A 19,537-nucleotide genomic window follows, 5' to 3' on the forward strand; every position below is an offset into this window, starting at 1 on the left:
TTTTCAGATTAAAATAAAGAATATATTTGAATGTTGCATGTTTTACATGCAGTCCAATGAAAGTATATTAATAACCAATGCTCTCTCAGCTCTAGGTAAATCTCGTCAAACATTCAACTGATTAATACATTCATTAAATTATTAATGTGTTATAATTTATTTTGACAACTATAATTTTTTTGCCAAACCATCTCTTCAATTTTTAGGATATATCATTAGAAAGCATCAAAATCTATTGATGGATTTCAGATTGAAAGATTTTCTACTCTTCAGTTTGCAACCACCACCATCATCAACCACATCACCATCATCATCGTCATCATCAGCAACAAAAACCCCATCGCCATCATTACCACCTGAAATGATGCAGGCATTAAAGTTGAGTACGTTGAAAATCTTGTTACAGTATTTCAAGACTGATGTGGAGAACAGTGACAGTATTCATTCTGGTTTAGTATTTATTTCTTTTGGCAATAAAAGTCATAGTAAAAATAATTACAATAAATACTATAAAAATATTGCAGTATTCCGAAGAAAATAATTACTGAATAATTGTGTCATTAGCGTTATCAGATTTCTTGACAGATCCTTACTCTGTCTGTTTTTTTACTGGAAGTTAATATTTAAGAATTTATTTTTATTCTAATCTCATCTGCTTGTTGATGCTGATATTTGCAGAGAAATTCGAAGACGCATTTTTTCTGAATGAGAAAAATGATAAAATGGCAGAGTCAGTTCATTTTATAATTTATTAATCTAAATAACTTCCTTGTAAATTATTTTTAAAATATTTTTCATTCTCACTTTCATTTTGAAGCTCAACAGCATCGAGTCAGATGGCTCAGCTCTTTTTGAAACCTCTGCTGAATTGTTTCACCGATAGGAGTTCCATTGTTAGGACTCTTTCACTGGACATCATCATCAGTACTCTACATCTGGGACTCACGCATCCTGCTTTGGTTGCATTCACTTTTATATTATTATTATTAAATGATGATGATTATTATTATTATCATCATCCTTTTTATTATGATAGTGATGATGAGGCGGATGATCATTTAGTATAAGATTTTTTACTTTTTCAATCAAAGAACAATATGACGAAATTATAAAACAAAATTATCTCACAACATGCTTATGTAAAGCTAATGAATGTGATGATAATTCACTGGCACATAATATGACAGTCATGTAACGTTGATAATGAAAATGATGTTTCATTTTGTACTTTAGTGTCTACCTTACTTGTTATCTTCATGTACGTCAGTTGATGACGCCAACACATCCAGCAAAGCTTATAAATGGCTTTTGCATCTGCATAAGAGATATCCTCAATTTGTGCAGGTTAGTTATGGTTATCTAAAACTATTCAATATTTTGTTTATTATTTTTTAAGCTTTTGTTCAAACTAATGTTTAGTTATTATGATTTTGCAATTTGAATATCGACATAACAAATGTGATCATTCTTAAAGCTAAAGCTTACTTAACTTATTGACGACCAGGCATCCATGTTAATGGGATTACGACTCTCTTACAACATGCACCACAACACTTCAAAAGCAGAAGAAACAGTAAGAGGTCACCTGGAATCAAAAGACCATTTGATTGAATCAAAGTTTAAAATTCCTTTTTCGTTTATCCAGTCAAATATTAACCAGAGGCATAGTTTCTTTTTATCAGCGTTGAAATTGTTTGATGGCTCCTACCATCACACAACAAAAGCAGCAGAAAATATTCAGGTGCAATGCTTGCTGTGTTGCTATATAACTCTACGTAGATTAATCTTTTATATTTAAATTTTAAAAATGAACTATAATTGAAATTTATACTTTAGCAGGGAGTAGAAATCAAGGAATTGTTATTCATAGCAGACAACATGGCCTCATTTGCTTATCAGCGATTGGAGGAAGTTTTATTCATTATAAACCGCATTGACCTTATTTTATCACAAACGGGAATGCGTTTCTTAAAATCATTTTTTGAGGCATGCTATTTTCTTCTTTTTTTAAAATTTTCGTATAAATAAACTTTTTCATTATTGTTTTCATTTTACTTGCTTGGGCATTGTTTCGGTGAACTTAATTCAGATAACGAAGAACAGAAATTTTTCAAATAATCCGCCAAATGACATCCTTGTTAGCAAGAAGAACGATAAAAGTCGCAAAATTAAACAGAATAACACAAAAAAGAAAATTAAAAGTATGAACATAAATAACCAAGATGATGGTGAAGACGACAATGAGTGTGAAATGAAGCTCATAAAAGAAAATTGCTCAAGTTAGAATAAATTAACTTACGAAGTTTTAAACCAATGTGTCTTCATTATGTATGTACAACTTTTTCATTGATGATTTCTAGCTTTTGTAAAATCTTTGCCCGAAACCGAGGCAAACAGACTAAGACATCAAGTGCATCAAATCCAGGGCTGCCTGCTGCTTGTTTATCTGAGGGATCATCTGAAAAAGTTGTATGACATTTCAGATGGGTAAATGTTCAAGTTTACCGTTGAATATTTTTCCGATTGTTCTACAATGCTTTGTTCATACACGATTTGTGACAGCGATTTATTTGTAATATTTGAGAGCCAGCCATTTGTATTTACTTTGTATCATGAGCTATTCTTGAAATATTTAGTAAAAGTTGTAACAACAATGATTAGGCATTAAGCTCTTTATATTTGCTGAAGATTTCCAAACTGTTATTAAAAGTTTAGATACCCTAGTTTAAATATTGAAAATTCCTGGTTTGACACAGAGAGGCTTTGCCCAATAAATGATTTCTCATTGCAAGAACATTTTCATGTTTTTATAATTCTTTAAATTACGATTCATAATTCCTTGCAGTTTAGTGCAGGAGTTTTCACGTGCGGGCAATGCCAAAACATTCGATAAACTGATACAGAAGAAATCAAACTTGCTATTAAAGCCTAAATTAGTTCTATTGCACATTGATGGTCCTCAAGATGAACAGTTTATGGTTGACACGTTTATGGAGGTAACTCATTTTTCTCTTTATTTAACTAAATCTCTACAACTGCTCTACTAAAATCAAGTTATCCATTCTTCTACTTTATTTCCACAGATCCAGAAGTCTTTGACGATTAATGACATGTGCATGAACCTCGATTGTTAACTTAGGGATAAATTTGAATTTGAATTTATTATATATATTATTGTAATGAGTTTATTACATTATTATTACGCGTATATATACGGGTCGTGTATATAACTGTTTGCGTGGTATACCGTATGCATGTGTATGATTCGTGTGTTTTATGTATAAACTTGTGTAGTGTCTAATGGCTCGTTCGTTTTTAGAAACTGTTTTTAGTTTATTTCGCAAATTGGTGTTTCACCTTTAAATAAATAGTTTATATTTCTAATGTTGTTCCTACTAAAAATGGTATACGTGTCGGTTTTCGTACAGTATATTTTACATAGTATTTTAATTTTAAATTTTTATCTCAAACTAGGTCAAGACATATCTAGTATCTTTTTACCTATTTTTATTCTTGAGCTTGATTTGTTTGATTGAGGATTGAAATGGTAAGTTTCTTTTTTATTGGCATTTAAATCTATAATTTGGATGAATAAATGTGATCAAATATGTCGTAAGATCAGTTAGCACAAAAGTTCATTTAAATTTCGATTATCGGAGAGATCTGTGTCGTATTTTATTATTGCTGGTATATAAACAGCGATTTACGCTGTCTGGTTGCTATGATTTTTGAATTAAATCAGTTTATTTTTGAGTTCAATTTTATGAATTTTCTGAGAAAAAGTTGATTGACGTTAGTTTTGATAACTTAATGGTGGTTCAGTGAAAATTTTTTTACTCCTTATGATAAACTTCCATTGCCTCCTGTCCTATGGCTTGTGTGAGCCATTAAGTATTTTTGTTATATATATTCATATAATTTATAATAGTAGTGTAATTGTAATCGTAATGTAATCTTAGTGTATATATAGGTGTACTATAGTAGGAGTATAGTACTATATAAATAAGTGGATGTATAAATGTAATTATATAAATAATTAGTATAGGCATCCTTTAATACATATTTGCTGTGTTACATTTTGTTAGTGTTTGAGTTATATTATTGTTACTAATTGGATGATCTTGGTTTTAAGTTTAACGTTAGCTGCTTTTTTAGTTTTTTTTAAAACTTATTTTTCTGAATAAATAATGATTTTTAATTAGTGTCCGTAAATTTTTTTGCAGGTTCATGGTGCTTTTATTAATTAATTAATTAGATTATGAGGGTTTGCTTCATCACATCTGAATTTTAATAATGCAAAATCAGGTAACTTGGAATCATTTACTATTTTTTTATAATTAATCTATAATGTAATTTAAAAATTTGATGAAAAATTTACCATTTTATTTTTATTATTAATTTATAAATTAATTTATCATAATTTGCTTTCTGTTTTTAATAAATAGGATAAATCATTTAGTTCGAATCTGAGTCAGCCTCTCCTTCAGAAGGTTTATGTCCAGACGAGTAATGCACAAAGTTCTTCGTTGAATCCCTACAACTTAATCAGGTTTTTGTTTTTAAATTTGAATTAATTTTGATTTTTTTGTAATTTTATCTAATTTTTTGTTATTATCTCGTCGTTTAAGCGATATTTCTAAGAAATTATTTTTTGATTTATTTTCTTGTGTCTATTTTTCTGCAGTGTTAGATTGACTTGTTGTTAATTATTTATGTATCAACCATTTTGCAGCTATGAGTTAAACCACTGAGTATAATTTATTATTCAAATCGTATAGGTACCAGGGCCCAAATGCATTGCATTTAGTGGGAGGCACACCATCTAGCAACCTTCACCTTCAGCCAATGTCATCTCTGATAACAACATCTGCATCCATTTATCAACCCAACCAGATGTCAACATGGAACTCCTCATCTCAAAATAACAACTCATCTTCCACAATTGATGTTAGTTGTTATTTTATTTTAAAGTTTCATATAGATGCTTATAACATTTGATGTATCAACATGTTGAAACAATTTTTATTTTTCTGTTGTTTTCTAATTTGAAATCTGCTGATCCCGCAAATGATCAAATTTTGTGCAATACTCCTAGCTTTTTTTGGTTAATTTTTTGTCTTGAATTTTTCTAGGCTAGCAATCAAAATAGTTTTTCATTTTATGGAATTTTTTTGTTGGTATTCATATAAAAATATTATCGTGCAATAAGTTTAAATTTTACTTCTGCAATACTGGATTGGCATTAGTCGTGGTTTGTGATAAATTATTCTATATTGTTGATTATTTTTGAAATTCTAAATCATGGAGTCAGAAATTATTGCATATACTGATGAAGCACACAACATTGTTTTTAAAAGTTAAAATAAATTTGTGTATGCATGTATATAGTATTTTATGTTTATACAACAAGCAATCAAATTTATTCAAAGCTGATCAGCATCAGATGTAAGTTGATCAATTTTAACTGTCATCATCAGCAATAATGTAAACCATCGATCACAATTCAGCAGCCAGCCATCTTGCATCAACCACAGCCACAGCAGCCACCTCAGCAGCAACAACCGCAACAACAGCAACAACACATAAACACTCAACTGCAGCAGAAGTTGAAAGTAGAAGATGCACTGACCTACTTGGACCAGGTCAAGTTGAAGTTTGGTCACCGGCCTCAGGTCTACAATGATTTCCTTGACATTATGAAGGACTTCAAATCTCAAAAGTTGGTCCTATTTTATGTTTTGATTGGTTTTTCTGCCATTCCATTTATTAATTAATTCAGTTTTTTGACGTGAAGATGTACTTATTTATTTATTTTTTCATGAGGGTCAAAAAACTTTAACACATTATTCTTTTCACACAGTGGCTAAAAATTGTTTAAAAATTTTATCAATAGTTCTAATGTTAAATTACTTTTCTTTCTAATACAGCATAGATACGCCAGGAGTGATCAGTCGAGTGTCCATCCTATTCCAGGGCCACAACGAGTTGATCGTGGGCTTCAACACCTTTCTTCCTCAAGGATACAGTATTGAGGTGCAGAACAATGAAACTATCAACGTCCACCAACCAGGTCAGCAGGTCGTCTCACTCAGCTCGTTAGGCAACTATACCACAACTGCTGCCACCAACAACATAATTGGTACTGCTGGAGCTGCTGCTAACACCGGAACTGTACTCCCTGGAAATGATCGTGTAAGTTCGGCGGGGAACAATGGTGGTGCTGGCATTCGTGGTGGAAGTGTGGGAAGTACCAACAATCACGTTGGTGGGGCTTTAGTTGGCGGAGGACATGCAGCTACTGTTCCTGTTACTGCTGGTGGGAGTAAAGGTGCAAAGACTGGCGTCGGAGATGTACCTCTTTATAACTCTCATCTTCCTCCTCATCATCACCATCCTCCTCTTCCTCCTTCTCCCTCTTCTTCTACTTCCCATCAACACTACCAGCAGCCTTTCCTACCCGTCAGTAGTTCATCGAATGTTCTTGCTGCTGTTTCTTGTTGCTTTCTTTTTTGTTGTTGGTGACATCGCTGTTGTGAATGATGATTTTCATGGTTTCTGATATTTCTGCTGTGGTTGTTGGATCTGTTTTTGGATTGTTTTTTGTTTTGTCTTCTGACATTTAGATTATCTCAAATGGAATTTGCAATGAAGCAGTCATCATTATACAACAAACAACAACAATAATAATAAATTACCTTTTTGATTTTTTTTTTGTTGCACAAGGAATCACGTTTTTTTAATTTATATTTGACCTGTGCAGGTGTCAAAACAGCAGCAATTGATGAACAACAATAACAACAGTAGTAGTAGCAGCACCAATTTTGAGAACATGAGCCAGGCATCCATTAACTCGTTCAGCACTAGTAACAACGTCACCAACAACGCCACCACCAACAGTAATAACGTCCCTAGCAACAGTCAAGGCCAACCAGTTGAATTTAACCACGCCATTAATTATGTGAATAAGATCAAGGTGACGTTAATACTGGATATTTTTTTAGCATATTTAACTTAATTGCTAGTGAATTTAGTTTAATGAGTTTAAAATATTTCCCATAGGATGTGTTAAAACTTTATTATTTAAGTTGAACTCTTTGTTATTGGTTGTTAACGTACTAGAATGATTAATAACAAAATGACTAATGTGAGCATGAGCCATGTCATGTGAATTATCCTCCCCTCGAACAACGACTACTAGGAAGTATATTTAATTATAATAATAATATAATGATGATTGTGGAGATGATGGTGATGGTGAAGGCCTTGTTGATAATGACAATTGAATTGTGACTTTTTTAGAGTTGTTTACCAAGGCAGGCCGGAGATATACAAAAAGTTTCTGGACATCCTTCACAATTATCAAGAGGAGCAGAAGTATTCAAAAGAAGTCAGTTTTTCTTTGCTGTTGATTGCTATATTATTATTTCATATTGCATTTTCTGTTCTATTTGCGTTCGTCCGATTGCTACTTTTCATTTCGCTTATATATCTCTCTAGTTGTTTATCATATCTGCATTTTAATTATCATAATGGATTGTCAGAAATCGTGTTTGGTATAAACAGCATATATATATATATATATATATATATATATATATATATATATATATATATATCATAACAACAACATATCAACAAGACAATAAAAACGTAACAACAGCAGGTATATCGCCAACCGAGCAACCGATCACCAGTGTCAGAAGCTGAAGTTTACGAGCAGGTCAATATCATTAATCATTGTTGTTGTTGTTGTTGTTGTTAATATTTTTATTGTAGTTAGTAGGGATTCACCGGATTTAGGTTTTTCAAATCCGGCCGGGGCCTGACTAGGCCGGATTTAAAATTCAAAAACCGGCCGGGACCGGATTTTAGTTATCATTTTACATACGTTAGAAAAAATACTCACATTTACGGTTATCTACATGTTGATCATCAAAAACTAACACCGAGCAAATGGTTAATTATTTCAAATATATGAATAAGCTGTGTGATACGCCAAATACGTTCTAGTTACACTTATATATGTATAAGCGCACATTATTTCATTTATATGAAACACGAAATTCATGTGCACGCCTTATAACTAAACGCACGATAACATCATTATAATGTACACAGAGCTAATAAACACGAAATTCACACGTGAACTTTCCTAGCGCGCACGCTGCTTGACCATGTTATACAGATTAAAAGTACTCAGTCAATAATTTATGCATAAAACTTATGGCACAAAGAAATGTGCATACCAATAAAAGATGATATTGTTATGTGTCATGTACTGATGCGAGCGCGTATATCTTCCATACTTATTAATAGTTGAGCTACCAATACACAATTAAGTCAATGATAGAAAAATGTCCAGCTCACTTCACAATTAGTGATGTTGTTATTATGTGTCATGTATGCCTAGCCTAACCTTTAACATAAGATGTCCTTAAATTATGCGCTTATGTAGTTATTTGTATATATATTGTGTAGCTATATGATCCGTCATGTACAATTATATAGCATATACACTTGCACAAGTTCTTTTACACAAAGATCAGCTTATAATTTATGCATAACCCATGTTATAGCATAAAGAAAATTGTCCAGCTCATCTCACAATTAGTGATGTTGTTATTATTTGTCATGTATACTTAGCCTTTAACTTATTGACATAAAGTTAAATGAATTCAATAAAATTTTTTTTTCTATTTATAAAATTTTTAAATGTTGATAGACGCTTAAATCCGGCCCTAAATCTCAAAAAGCAAAAAAAGTCGGATTTGGGCCGGGGCCGGGGCCGAACTCCGGTGCATCCCTAGTAGTTAGTTTACATTTCATTAGGTTTTATTTTTAATAACAAAATAGAGAAATTGCTTAATTGCGTTTCATGATTTCGTAGTAGATGAAATTACAAACGATTATTATTTCTCAATTCACCAGGTGTCAAAGTTGTTTCATGATCAGCCAGAGTTGCTACGTGAATTTAGGCAGTTTCTACCCGATGCCAATGGGGGCAATGACCTCATGAGAGGAGTGGGTCTTGTTTGTTTTTTTCTATTACTTTTAACTTGTCAAAAAATTAGTTAACGATGATAAGTGATGGCAAATGATGATAATTACAATAGTGATGATAATGATGAAAATGATGAGACCATCTTGCTACTTGGCAGTTTGGATCCCAGGACCCATCATCGCAGAGCAGCAGGATGGACCACCACCAACATCATCAACAACAGCATCATCAGACACGTCACCAAAGTGTGAAACAGGAAATGAACCCACAACAGCAGCAGCATTCGATGAAGAACAACATTCACAGTCCAGGCAGGGGCAAGATGTCCTGGTCATCTTCGTCGTCACCCTCCTCATTCATGCCTGCCACTAAGGTTGGTTGGCATTCACTTAATTTTTCGTTTGACTGAATGCTTGTTGGTTGATTGATTTTTTACATTTTTTTCTGGATTGGTTGATTGGTGCATGTTATTTGATTGGAACATTGGATGAAGCATGCTACATTATATTAGTTGATTGTTGTTTTATTTTGTATAATGTAAAATAATTCTCTACAACAGAAGCAGAAGCTGAATCAGAGAAACGTTTGCAACAACATCAGCAACAATTCACTGGCAAACAATAACAGTGAGAGCATCAACAATTCAGATTATAATTTCTTTGATCCGGAACTCATCAAATATGTAAGATGACTTCATTCACTTCAACTCTTTTAACAATTTAAATTAAATTACCATTCCAACTATTGAAAAGTAGTGCGAAAGTCAACACAGTATATTTTGATTTCTGTTCAAGTGAATTTAGTTCAATGTCTAAATTATTAATTTTTTTTATTAAATAATGACAGTTGAACAAGCAGTCAATAAAGGAACCCTTGTACAGAGAGGTTCTCAGGTACATCAATCTACTGATGAAGAAGGCCATCAACTTTGCTGAATTTAACAAATCTGTCGATCCTTTGGTGGAGTCAGTTGATGTTATGTGTTATTTTGAAATTTAATTTTTTGAAATTCATTTACAGCGTTTTATTGTAAAGATAATGCTAGATCTCTACTGCAGAAATGCAAATGATACGTTGAAAATTTTAGTTTGGTAACATGTATAATGATGTTGAAACTCCTCATTGTTATTACAGTAAACTGCCTGGTCTGAAATCATACTTTGAAAATTACAAGTCTTATTTTGACGGCAACGGTGATAACAAAAGCAGCATCACCAAGAGCAACAAAATGCATCAGACGTCATCTCTCCATCACCAACAGCAGCATCACCACCAGTTACAACATCATCATCATCATCATCCACCATCTTCATCGTCTTCGTCGTCATTGTTGGTCGTCGACTTTGACTCAAATAAGTTGATGTCTGGAGGAAGCATGAGTGTTGCAGACCGGAGAAGCTGTGCACTTGAAGGAGGTGGTGGCAGTAGTAAGGAGAAAATAGTGAAGTTTGACAAGCATGCACACATTGGTAAGTTATTAATTTATTATAATAATTAATTAATTAATTATTTATTTATTTATTATAATTTACTCTTAACAAGTTTAATGCAAAAGCTAATAAGTTCAGCTTTTTTCTCATAACTTATTTCATTTTGAAAATTTTGTTGAATTTTTTTAAAAGCTATTATATTATATTATTATATTTGTTATCAGCACAACATCACCACACTTCAACAACAACAATGATGATGATGACGTCTACAGATTTGTCAACATGCAAGCAGTATGGCAAGCATTACAGAGAACTTCCAAAGAATTACATACAGGAAACATGCAGTGGACAAACTGAACTGGAGGAAGAGGTGATGATGTTGATTGCAATAGTGATGATTATGATTGTGATATAGATGATGATGATGGAGTATACTGATGATGATCACGATAGATTATATGCATATATATGCGCGCGCACACACCCACACACACACACTATTAAGTTTCAACTTTTTGCCACAAAGGCTGTAGCATACACATATGTGCATGTACACACCCATATGCAACAGATGTGACAATCTTTTCAGTTTCGAACTAGGTCCATGTGCGATATGTATAACCCTAACATGGCTTTTCTGCTCTCTGAGCCGGCCAATGATTTCAGTTACGATGAGGATTGGTTGATTAAGAGTTGATGGTAATTGGATGCTGCTATAAGATGCGACTTTTATGATGATGCTAGTGATGTAGGTTGAAGATGGTCAGTGATCCATGTCATTTCTTTAATCCTTTTTTAAACAGGTTTTAAACAGCACCTATGTATTGTTTCCTGTCTCCGGCGGGGATGAGGAAAATGATCGTGCAAGTAATGATGACGACGACGATGATGTTTCCTGCAGAAGAAACCCATTAGAAGATCACGTCTTCCAGTGTGAAGATGAGAGATATGAGGTGAGTGAGTCTAGATGAACTTTTCATTTATTGGTCATCATTCTTTAAAATAAATATTAGATTAACCAGTCATATGATTAATCATATATCATGTCAATCATTCATTTGATCAACCAATCACATTCAATCAGTCCATCCATCTTATTAACCAATCAGCTGGACATGGTGATGAACTTGAACATGAGCGTCCTGCTGGGTTTAGAGTCACTGGCGCGTCGCATGAGGAGCATGACCTCGGATGACCTTGGAAGGTTCCAGATCAATGACCTCTCTGCAGCCATTGGAATATCTGAACTCAATATCGAAATTGCTCTCAAAAGGTTTCGTGTTTTTCATATCTCACATATCCATTTTCTCTATCTATCCATCTCTCTATCTCTTTCTCTCTCTCTCTTTCTCTCTCCATCTATCCATCCATCTATATGTTTGTTTTTTTATCAATTTGATCATGTCTGTCTATGCTTACACTCATCTCTCCATCTTTATCTCTGTTCTCTTTGTACATCTCTTTGTTAATTTTTTTATTCTTTCTTTGCATGTTGATGTATAGAACGAATTGTTGGTGAAAGTTTTTCATTACAAATGCACTTTCAGTCACTAATCAACAGTTCTGATGAAAATATTTTCATATATACACACGTTTCATTCTGTTCCAGCCCTACGCAACCTTGTTAACTTGTATATAAATGGCAACGCGCAGGGTTTATGGTGACAAGGGGTTGACGTTGATTGAGGGCCTGAGGAAATCTCCCCTCGTCACTGTTCCGATCATCATCAAGAGTCTCAGGAGCAAGGATGTCGAGTGGAAGGAATCCAAGAAGAGTTTTGAGAGGTACTTACCTACTTACCTACCTATTTCTAATTATGATTGGTTCATTTTTTTAGCTGTATATAAGTGTGAAATGTCTATCTTGTCTTTGCTATAAAATTACATTTTAAAATAGTCTGGCTTTACAAAAATTTGTTGTCAGTTTATGGTGGAATTTAGCATATGAATTCATTCGTTTACTCGCACGTTTGCGTTGCTTTGCATTAAGATTTGTAAACAGCAATCTATTAGAAACGGCTTTAATGTTTGATTTTTTTCTTATACATTTGGGAAGGGCATAACATTTGCTTCATTCAATTATGACTAAAACTAAGGAACTATTTGCTAACTGATAACAAAGAAATATATTAAAGCAAAAACTTGAAGCATAATGGTGCTTATTGAAATTGAGAAACTTTTTGGACATGGTAAATACTGAATATTTGATAAAACATTTTAAAAACATTTCTCGAAAATAATTTTGACAACCTAGACAAATAAGGCATTTGGATACAATCTATTTATTTTGTTGACGTTTTCTTCATTCATTCGTTAATTCAGATTCTGGAGTGAGCAGATGGACAAGTTCTACTTGAAATCTCTGGACTTTGAAGGGCAGAGGTTCAAACAGGTGGATTCCAAGTACATCAGGTCCAAGAGTTTGGTCAAGGAACTTGAAAACATCATTAAAACTTCCCAGGCCACTAAAACTGCTTCTTCTAATACTGCTATTACTACTAATAATAGTAATAATAATAATGTGTTAAGTAGCAAAAAGAAATATGATAATGAAGATGATGGCGAGTTTGAAGTCACACCTGCCAAGAAGAGAAAACTATCATCCACTAAAAGCAATGACAACAACAGCAATAAAGCAAACGTGAAAAACCAAGAAAAGAATCAGCCTAATGAAAGCAACAAAATCTGCAACAAAAGCAACACATCTCACGCTAGCACCAGTGCAAACAACAATACAAGCAATGACAGGGGCTACAGCCACTTCACTGATGATTACATGAACCTCTCCTTACAAGATTACAATGTTTACCATGATGCTGTCTCACTAATCATTAGCAACATCACTCGACAGTCAGGCATTCAATCAGAGGAGAGAGATAAAATGAAGCGCATCTTATCCAATTTCCTGCCCGCCGTTTTAATTGCTGACTTTCAGTACGTTTTTATGACGTCATCATCGTCTTTTAGCGATGCGCAGAATGTGGAGGGTGATGTAAAAGTAAAGAAGGAATATGAAGAGGATGGCAGTGTTGAATTTAGTATGCTGCTTTTTCTGTTTGAAAATGATTTTGATTTTATAGCTTCAATTCTTTAGATCTAGATACATTTTATTATTGTTGTTTTATATATTGCATCAGCGTCACGATGTTATGTAGATGAATTGTTAAGTTATTGTATTTTAAAGATTATTTTCATCAACTTCAGTTCAAAGGATTGATGCAGCTAGTCTTGATTTTAAGAAGGAGCCACCTTATGATGAAGTAACAAGCAACAAGACCAACAATTTAGGTAGTGTCAAATCAGTGGCGTTTAAGGCAAAAAGTAAAGCACAACAGACAGCCGCATCGACACCTCTGCAGCATCCACCATCATCGCCAGCATTGCAACTGAATTCATCATCATCATCATCATCCTGCTCGTCATCACAGACCACGATATTTTACTGCAACGAGAACTGGTACGTGCTGCTGAGGTTAATGTTGCTGATTTGTGAGAGGTTGTTGATATTGAAGAAGAGGTCTGAGGAACTTTCGATGGAGGAGGAAAAGAACAAACTTCTACGTGATGTCATGACTCTCAGAGCCGTACAGGCCAAATGCCCCGGTATGTATGTCATCTCTTCGCTATTATTTCTTTCTTTTAACTTTTTTCCATAGCTATATTTCATTTTTTCCGGTTTTTACATTGCAAAATTATATTAACATTATTCAATAAAATTTGAGTTGATTGTTTTAAACTGATGCTTTATTTGTGCTTCAATCATTACTGTAACAGAATCGTTGGATCCAAGTTCCTTCTACTCGACTGCTCTTGACATGGTGAAGAATTTAATGAGTGGCAGTTTGGATGTCGGCTCGTACGAGGATCAGTTGAGGGAGATGTTTGGAGTCAACTGCTACCATGTTTTCACTCTCGATAAAGTCGTACAGAATGCCGTCAGACAGGTTAATGTTTATTTTTTATGTACATCTGGCTCTAAATTTTGAGTCACTTGTTTTTTGTGCTTGCTTCTGGTTTTAATTTTAATGTTTAATTTCTATTATTTATATTTATTCATTAATTCATTATATTTATAATTTCAATATTTAATTTCTGTAAAACGTAATTTAATTCAGAATTTTTTTATTTCACAAAATCAATCTTTCTTTGTTATATGCATAATAATTATGATGTAGCATTCTACCAAAAAAAATTGATAAACTAGTTGTGAATAATGTACATTTTCAACTGCATAATATTGTGAATGCAGTTACAACACGCGTCTAACAAGGATGAGAGCCAATTATTGCTGGAGGCTTACGAAAGTTACCTGCAACGGCATGTTGATGTCGATGAATACAGAACCAAGTGCCAGAGTCTGCTCTCTGAGAAGACTTGCTACCAATTTGTAATTGTCAAGGTTTGTGTAGTGTCTATACAGATATTATTAATTATTATCTTCCTTGATCATTTATTCACTTGTATTCACGTGTAAATGACCGATCATAATCGTTTTATTACTGAAACGTCAGGGAGAATCATCTGCTGATGTGAAGATCAGCATACTTCCAGAGGCACAGACTGTCAGTGATCTGGAGACCTCGTTGGAGCATCACCATCAACAACAACCACAGCTAAATGAAGGCCAGGATGGAAACCTACCTAAGCAATCAACAACTTCGTCGTTACCGTTACAAAGAGATGGGCTGACTTGGAATTCGGTGTCTAACAATCCAGTGGATGAAACTGATGCCATGGATGTTGGTGACTATGGAAGGAATGATACAGTAGCATCCGACGATAGAGGATCCAGTGATCAAGTGCACTATGAATTGCATTTGCGACGTAGCCACGTTTTGTTAGTTGACCGCCTGTTTATTTATTATATTATACTAACCAACTAATGTTTCTATTCTTTGAATGAGTTAGAAATTTTAATGATTTGATAATAAATTTTCTTTTGCTAATTAACGTTATTGTACATTTGTAGCAAGTTTCCTGATTTCCTGAGAAAATTCCGGCATAGGAAAGATATCCAAATGAACAATCCTCCCGAGTATGTTGATCCAAAAAATGTAGACGCCCGTCTAGCTCACGTCGTCAGTTTGTTAGATTATGCTGGTCGGGACTTTGTTCGAAGAAAGGAACAACTAAACATGCCCGACAATCTTGATGATAGTAACATCAACAAAAGTGGCGAGTACGACGACAACAACATCAGTGACCAGAGTGCTGGCAACGAAGGAATGGCTGATGAAGATAACGCCAGGCACCCTTTTGTTAATTCACAAGTAGACAAAAGTTATCTGATGAACAAATTCAACAATGCCTCTGAATGTGGCAACTCTGATTCTTCATTCTCATCTGAAACCGGGAGTCGGTTGATGATGGAATTAGGCTGCACAAAGATATTTGTATTCAAGGCTAATGCTTTGTCTAAAGCTCAAAAAGTTCGTTGGTCATTGTTTTATCAGTTGTTTCTTCTTTGTTTGGAGGTCAAATAATGTGTTGTGTTGTATTGTATGACCTGCTTCATTATATATATATATATATATATATATATATATATATGTGTGTGTGTGTGTGTGTGTGTATATATATCAATTATATTTCATTTTATCCAGAGTCACCGCAAAACAACGCTCCGCAGACTGAAACGTTTTAATGAGTGGCTGTACAAATGGACCAGCAAAAACATTACAGAGGATCAGATGGCGACGTGTAATCAGTGGTTTGAAGGATCCAATATGTCCACCGATTTGCCATTTTTATGTAAACAAGATGACGGTGGACAAACTGAACAACGTAAAATTAAAAGAGTTGTCATGAATTCTCATCTGCTAATAACACACAAAGTGAATGACAACAACTTGACTGCAACATCGGAAACACAACTACATGTCATAAATGACATTCGATTTGAGGGCAACATTGATGCTGGTGATACAGGTGATGATAACTCATTGACACCGTACAGACCTTATTACAAATATCTACTAACGCCCAAACATTCAAAATCCGAAGAACCGCCAGTATCAACGTCATCATCTTCATCCTCCTGATTATTGTACAGCACTGTGTGTTTATGTCTGTGTGTTTGATCTTGTATATCTAATTAGTATGCCTGAAGATGTGTGCTTAGGGATGTATATGTATTCCGTTCCAAGGCGAGTTGTGTAAGTATACATTTTTTTTTCTCTTTCAGTTTTCCTCATTTAATGTAAAAAAAATTTGATGCTATCAGTTTAAATTTTTATATTTTTAAAAATTATTTTTTTTTTAATAAAAATATAGTGCGCTACGTAATTCTGACTGCCTTTATAAAGAATTATTGGTCACAAAATGATTGGTGTATACTGTTGAAAAAGCTTTTTATTATTAATAAACTTTAGCAATACCACTACTATTGCAGGTGAGAAATAGCAAGGCAGCATCAGTACTGAATATCACCATCTATATTGATAGTACAACCATCTCCTAATCCATGGTCACCACTGCTATCACGTACTGTATACACGTTTATCTATTTATTTATTTATTAATATTATCATACTTAATAATATTCGCTCAGTTTGATTTTTTTCAAATTTCATCAGACACTTAACTTATATTGTTACAATCGTTATTGCTATTTACAACGACACAAACTTAGCACTAAAGGTTTTGCTTTAATTTTGAAATGTAATGTAATGAATTCGGGTACGCTAGATATCATACATAGCGTGCTAAGTTAATGCAAATCTTTAAATATAAAGTGTATTTAAATGAATTACCCTTATGTTATATTGTTATACTATTATATATATAAGCGTATATACGTTCATATATATATATATATATATATATATATATATATATATATATATATATAAATGTAACCTAACTAAAATATAGTGGTGCATTAGCATTGTTGTTGTTTTCAAATTGTTTGATGACTTAATGGCAGTTTTTAACAGATTAATTTATCATCATTAAGTGATTTATTATTAATCTATTTTATGTAACTTATTAATTATTATTATAACTTATGTCTACATTTGTATATGTGTTTAATTATTTGTTTATATATATATATATATATATATATATATATATATATATATATATATATATATAAGCAAAACTATAGCAGATTTTTATATTTATTTTGAGTGCATTTTATCAATATATGTACATTTATGTATATATGCAACTAACATATATACATATATATAATATACATGAACGTTGCGTTTACAAATTGTTGACAAATTATGCACTTAATAATATCCAAAAAACATGTACACACAATGTTCTTCTATTCAGTTGATGAAATGCTGTGATGTCCATTGTTCGCTGATGTAAAATGAATTTCGTTAACAAAAAATATTAAAACAAAAATATGAACTTTCTGATGCAGTGTATGTGTGCATGTGCCAGCTTGTGTGTGTTTGAATTGACATTGTGCATCTCGCATGTTTTTGGATTTTAATAAATTAATTTTTTGCGACCAGTTTTTTGTTCATGATTTTCTAGATTTTGCAGTTACTTTACAATTTCATCTAACTGTTTGTTGTGGAACAGCCTTTGAAGGGTTTATCTGAAATTCTAAGATCTTTCAGATTATGATCTTTTTTGTAAAAAGATAGCACTTGTACTGTTCTCAATGGCATCAGTTTTGCAAACACAATGACTTGGCGTTTAAAAAATAATTTCAAATCAATGAAATCAACAGTTCAAAACATTAACTCATCATTTGATTAATGCATACATACTTACATGCATAAGCCATTTATCATTACAAAAACAGCTCAGTACTGCATGTCAATCAATCAAAATTGTTCTCACCATGCAGTGTATTTCATTAAACATGGATGGATTCACTCTTGATTCAAACAAATCTCTGTTCAAATCTTGAGTTGAGTTGGACCATAGGATTTTAAAGACTTCACGGATGAAATATGCTGGAATTGGACACAACATTTTTCAATTCTTTTTCGGGAAGTGGATTCAACCTGAAGCCTTTCCATTCACCACTGCCTTCAAGATCCTGCAACTCTTTCACCTTCTCCTTCAGTAACGTTCTCGTCTTCTCATATTCCTCATTGAGATTTTTCATCTCTGAATAGTTCATTTAAAAGATTTAACGTGAGTTGAAAGTTGTTTTATTAGAAAATAAAATAGAATTACTAAAACACTGCAACAATGAAAAATTATAGTTAATTCAATTCATTGTTCATTTAATTTACCTTTCTCTAGATATTCTTTAGCTTTGTTATGAGTAAATTTTATAAACATATTCTCCATCCAAATTGATACCATTTCTCCATCATCTGGCTCCTTTAGTAGAGCTCTAGAAAATTTACAAAAAATAATTTTAATGGGAGTGCTACTTAGTTATTTATTTGATTGTATGTAGTAGTTACTATACTTACTATTGTATTACTATCAAACTATTTTAAATATTAAAAACAATACTATACAAAATCGAATTGGAAAATTGCATACACTATTAATCATTACCAATTAATTAAAATATTAAATTAATTTAATTAATAAATACTATTGAAATTTTAAATTAACTGTTACTAGGAATTATAATTGTACTACAAACAAATGAAATACAACTCAGCATTGAATTTTACAAGCATACATATAATATAGCAATAGCCATTTAAAAGTCACAACACATCAGCACAACACTAATTGACTAATAATTCAACAAATCAATGGATTAATATTAATATTCTGAACTACCTTGTATTATTAATAACTTTTCTTTCTCTAGTCAACTATATGCTGATGATTCTTATATTTATACTTCTTTTCCTCCATCTAAACTCAATAGTGTTCTTCATAATTTATCTCTATGTCTTTCTTCAATTATCGCTTGGTCTGATTCTGTGTCTTAAACTTAATCCTTCTAAGTTTGAATTAATTTGTTTTAATAAATCTAAACACTCAATTACTATTCCTCCTATTATCTTACCTGATTCTAAAACTCTTGATGTCTCTCATAAGTTTCGTAGTCTAGGTTTTATCTTTGATTCTACTATGTCTCTCTCTTCTCAGATTAATAGTGTTGCTAGAAGCTCTTACTTTCATCTACGTAGAATAAAAAAACTTTTGCCTTTTCTTGATGATC

General features: G+C 32.8%; 3 protein-coding genes across 3 annotated transcripts in view; 2 read left to right on the forward strand and 1 right to left on the reverse strand.

Annotated features, from left to right (window-relative positions):
- Positions 1 to 722: 722 nt before the first annotated feature.
- HELRODRAFT_176730 (hypothetical protein) lies at positions 723 to 3,134 on the forward strand (the record flags this gene model as incomplete). The annotated part of the gene is made up of 10 exons (XM_009024080.1): positions 723 to 730; positions 818 to 959; positions 1,234 to 1,344; positions 1,505 to 1,573; positions 1,646 to 1,741; positions 1,840 to 1,911; positions 2,090 to 2,279; positions 2,361 to 2,487; positions 2,846 to 2,996; positions 3,084 to 3,134. 10 exons carry the CDS (start codon positions 723 to 725, stop codon positions 3,132 to 3,134), a joined length of 1,017 nt encoding a protein of 338 aa, XP_009022328.1.
- A 1,159-nt stretch (positions 3,135 to 4,293) lies between these two features.
- On the forward strand, positions 4,294 to 16,475 carry HELRODRAFT_176731 (hypothetical protein; the record flags this gene model as incomplete). The annotated part of the gene is made up of 25 exons (XM_009024081.1): positions 4,294 to 4,305; positions 4,446 to 4,549; positions 4,779 to 4,947; positions 5,508 to 5,719; positions 5,928 to 6,351; positions 6,761 to 6,978; positions 7,300 to 7,387; positions 7,661 to 7,720; positions 8,723 to 8,809; positions 8,929 to 9,030; positions 9,234 to 9,374; positions 9,561 to 9,683; positions 9,848 to 9,966; positions 10,136 to 10,470; positions 10,707 to 10,804; positions 11,238 to 11,387; positions 11,544 to 11,707; positions 12,088 to 12,219; positions 12,757 to 13,472; positions 13,639 to 14,037; positions 14,209 to 14,378; positions 14,684 to 14,833; positions 14,946 to 15,271; positions 15,404 to 15,863; positions 16,038 to 16,475. 25 exons carry the CDS (start codon positions 4,294 to 4,296, stop codon positions 16,473 to 16,475), a joined length of 5,397 nt encoding a protein of 1,798 aa, XP_009022329.1.
- Positions 16,476 to 18,340: 1,865 nt separating this feature from the next.
- The window catches only part of HELRODRAFT_84138 (hypothetical protein), a gene marked incomplete at both ends in the record, with an annotated part of 1,707 nt that continues 510 nt past the window's right edge, over positions 18,341 to 19,537 (reverse strand). Inside the window, 2 exons of the mRNA XM_009024004.1 lie at positions 18,341 to 18,513; positions 18,642 to 18,745. Of these exons, the coding sequence (XP_009022252.1) occupies positions 18,341 to 18,513; positions 18,642 to 18,745 (277 nt within the window). The remainder of the gene's footprint in view (positions 18,514 to 18,641; positions 18,746 to 19,537) is intronic.

This window comes from Helobdella robusta, assembly GCF_000326865.2.
Source record: "Helobdella robusta unplaced genomic scaffold HELROscaffold_39, whole genome shotgun sequence".
Lineage (NCBI taxonomy): Eukaryota > Metazoa > Annelida > Clitellata > Rhynchobdellida > Glossiphoniidae > Helobdella > Helobdella robusta.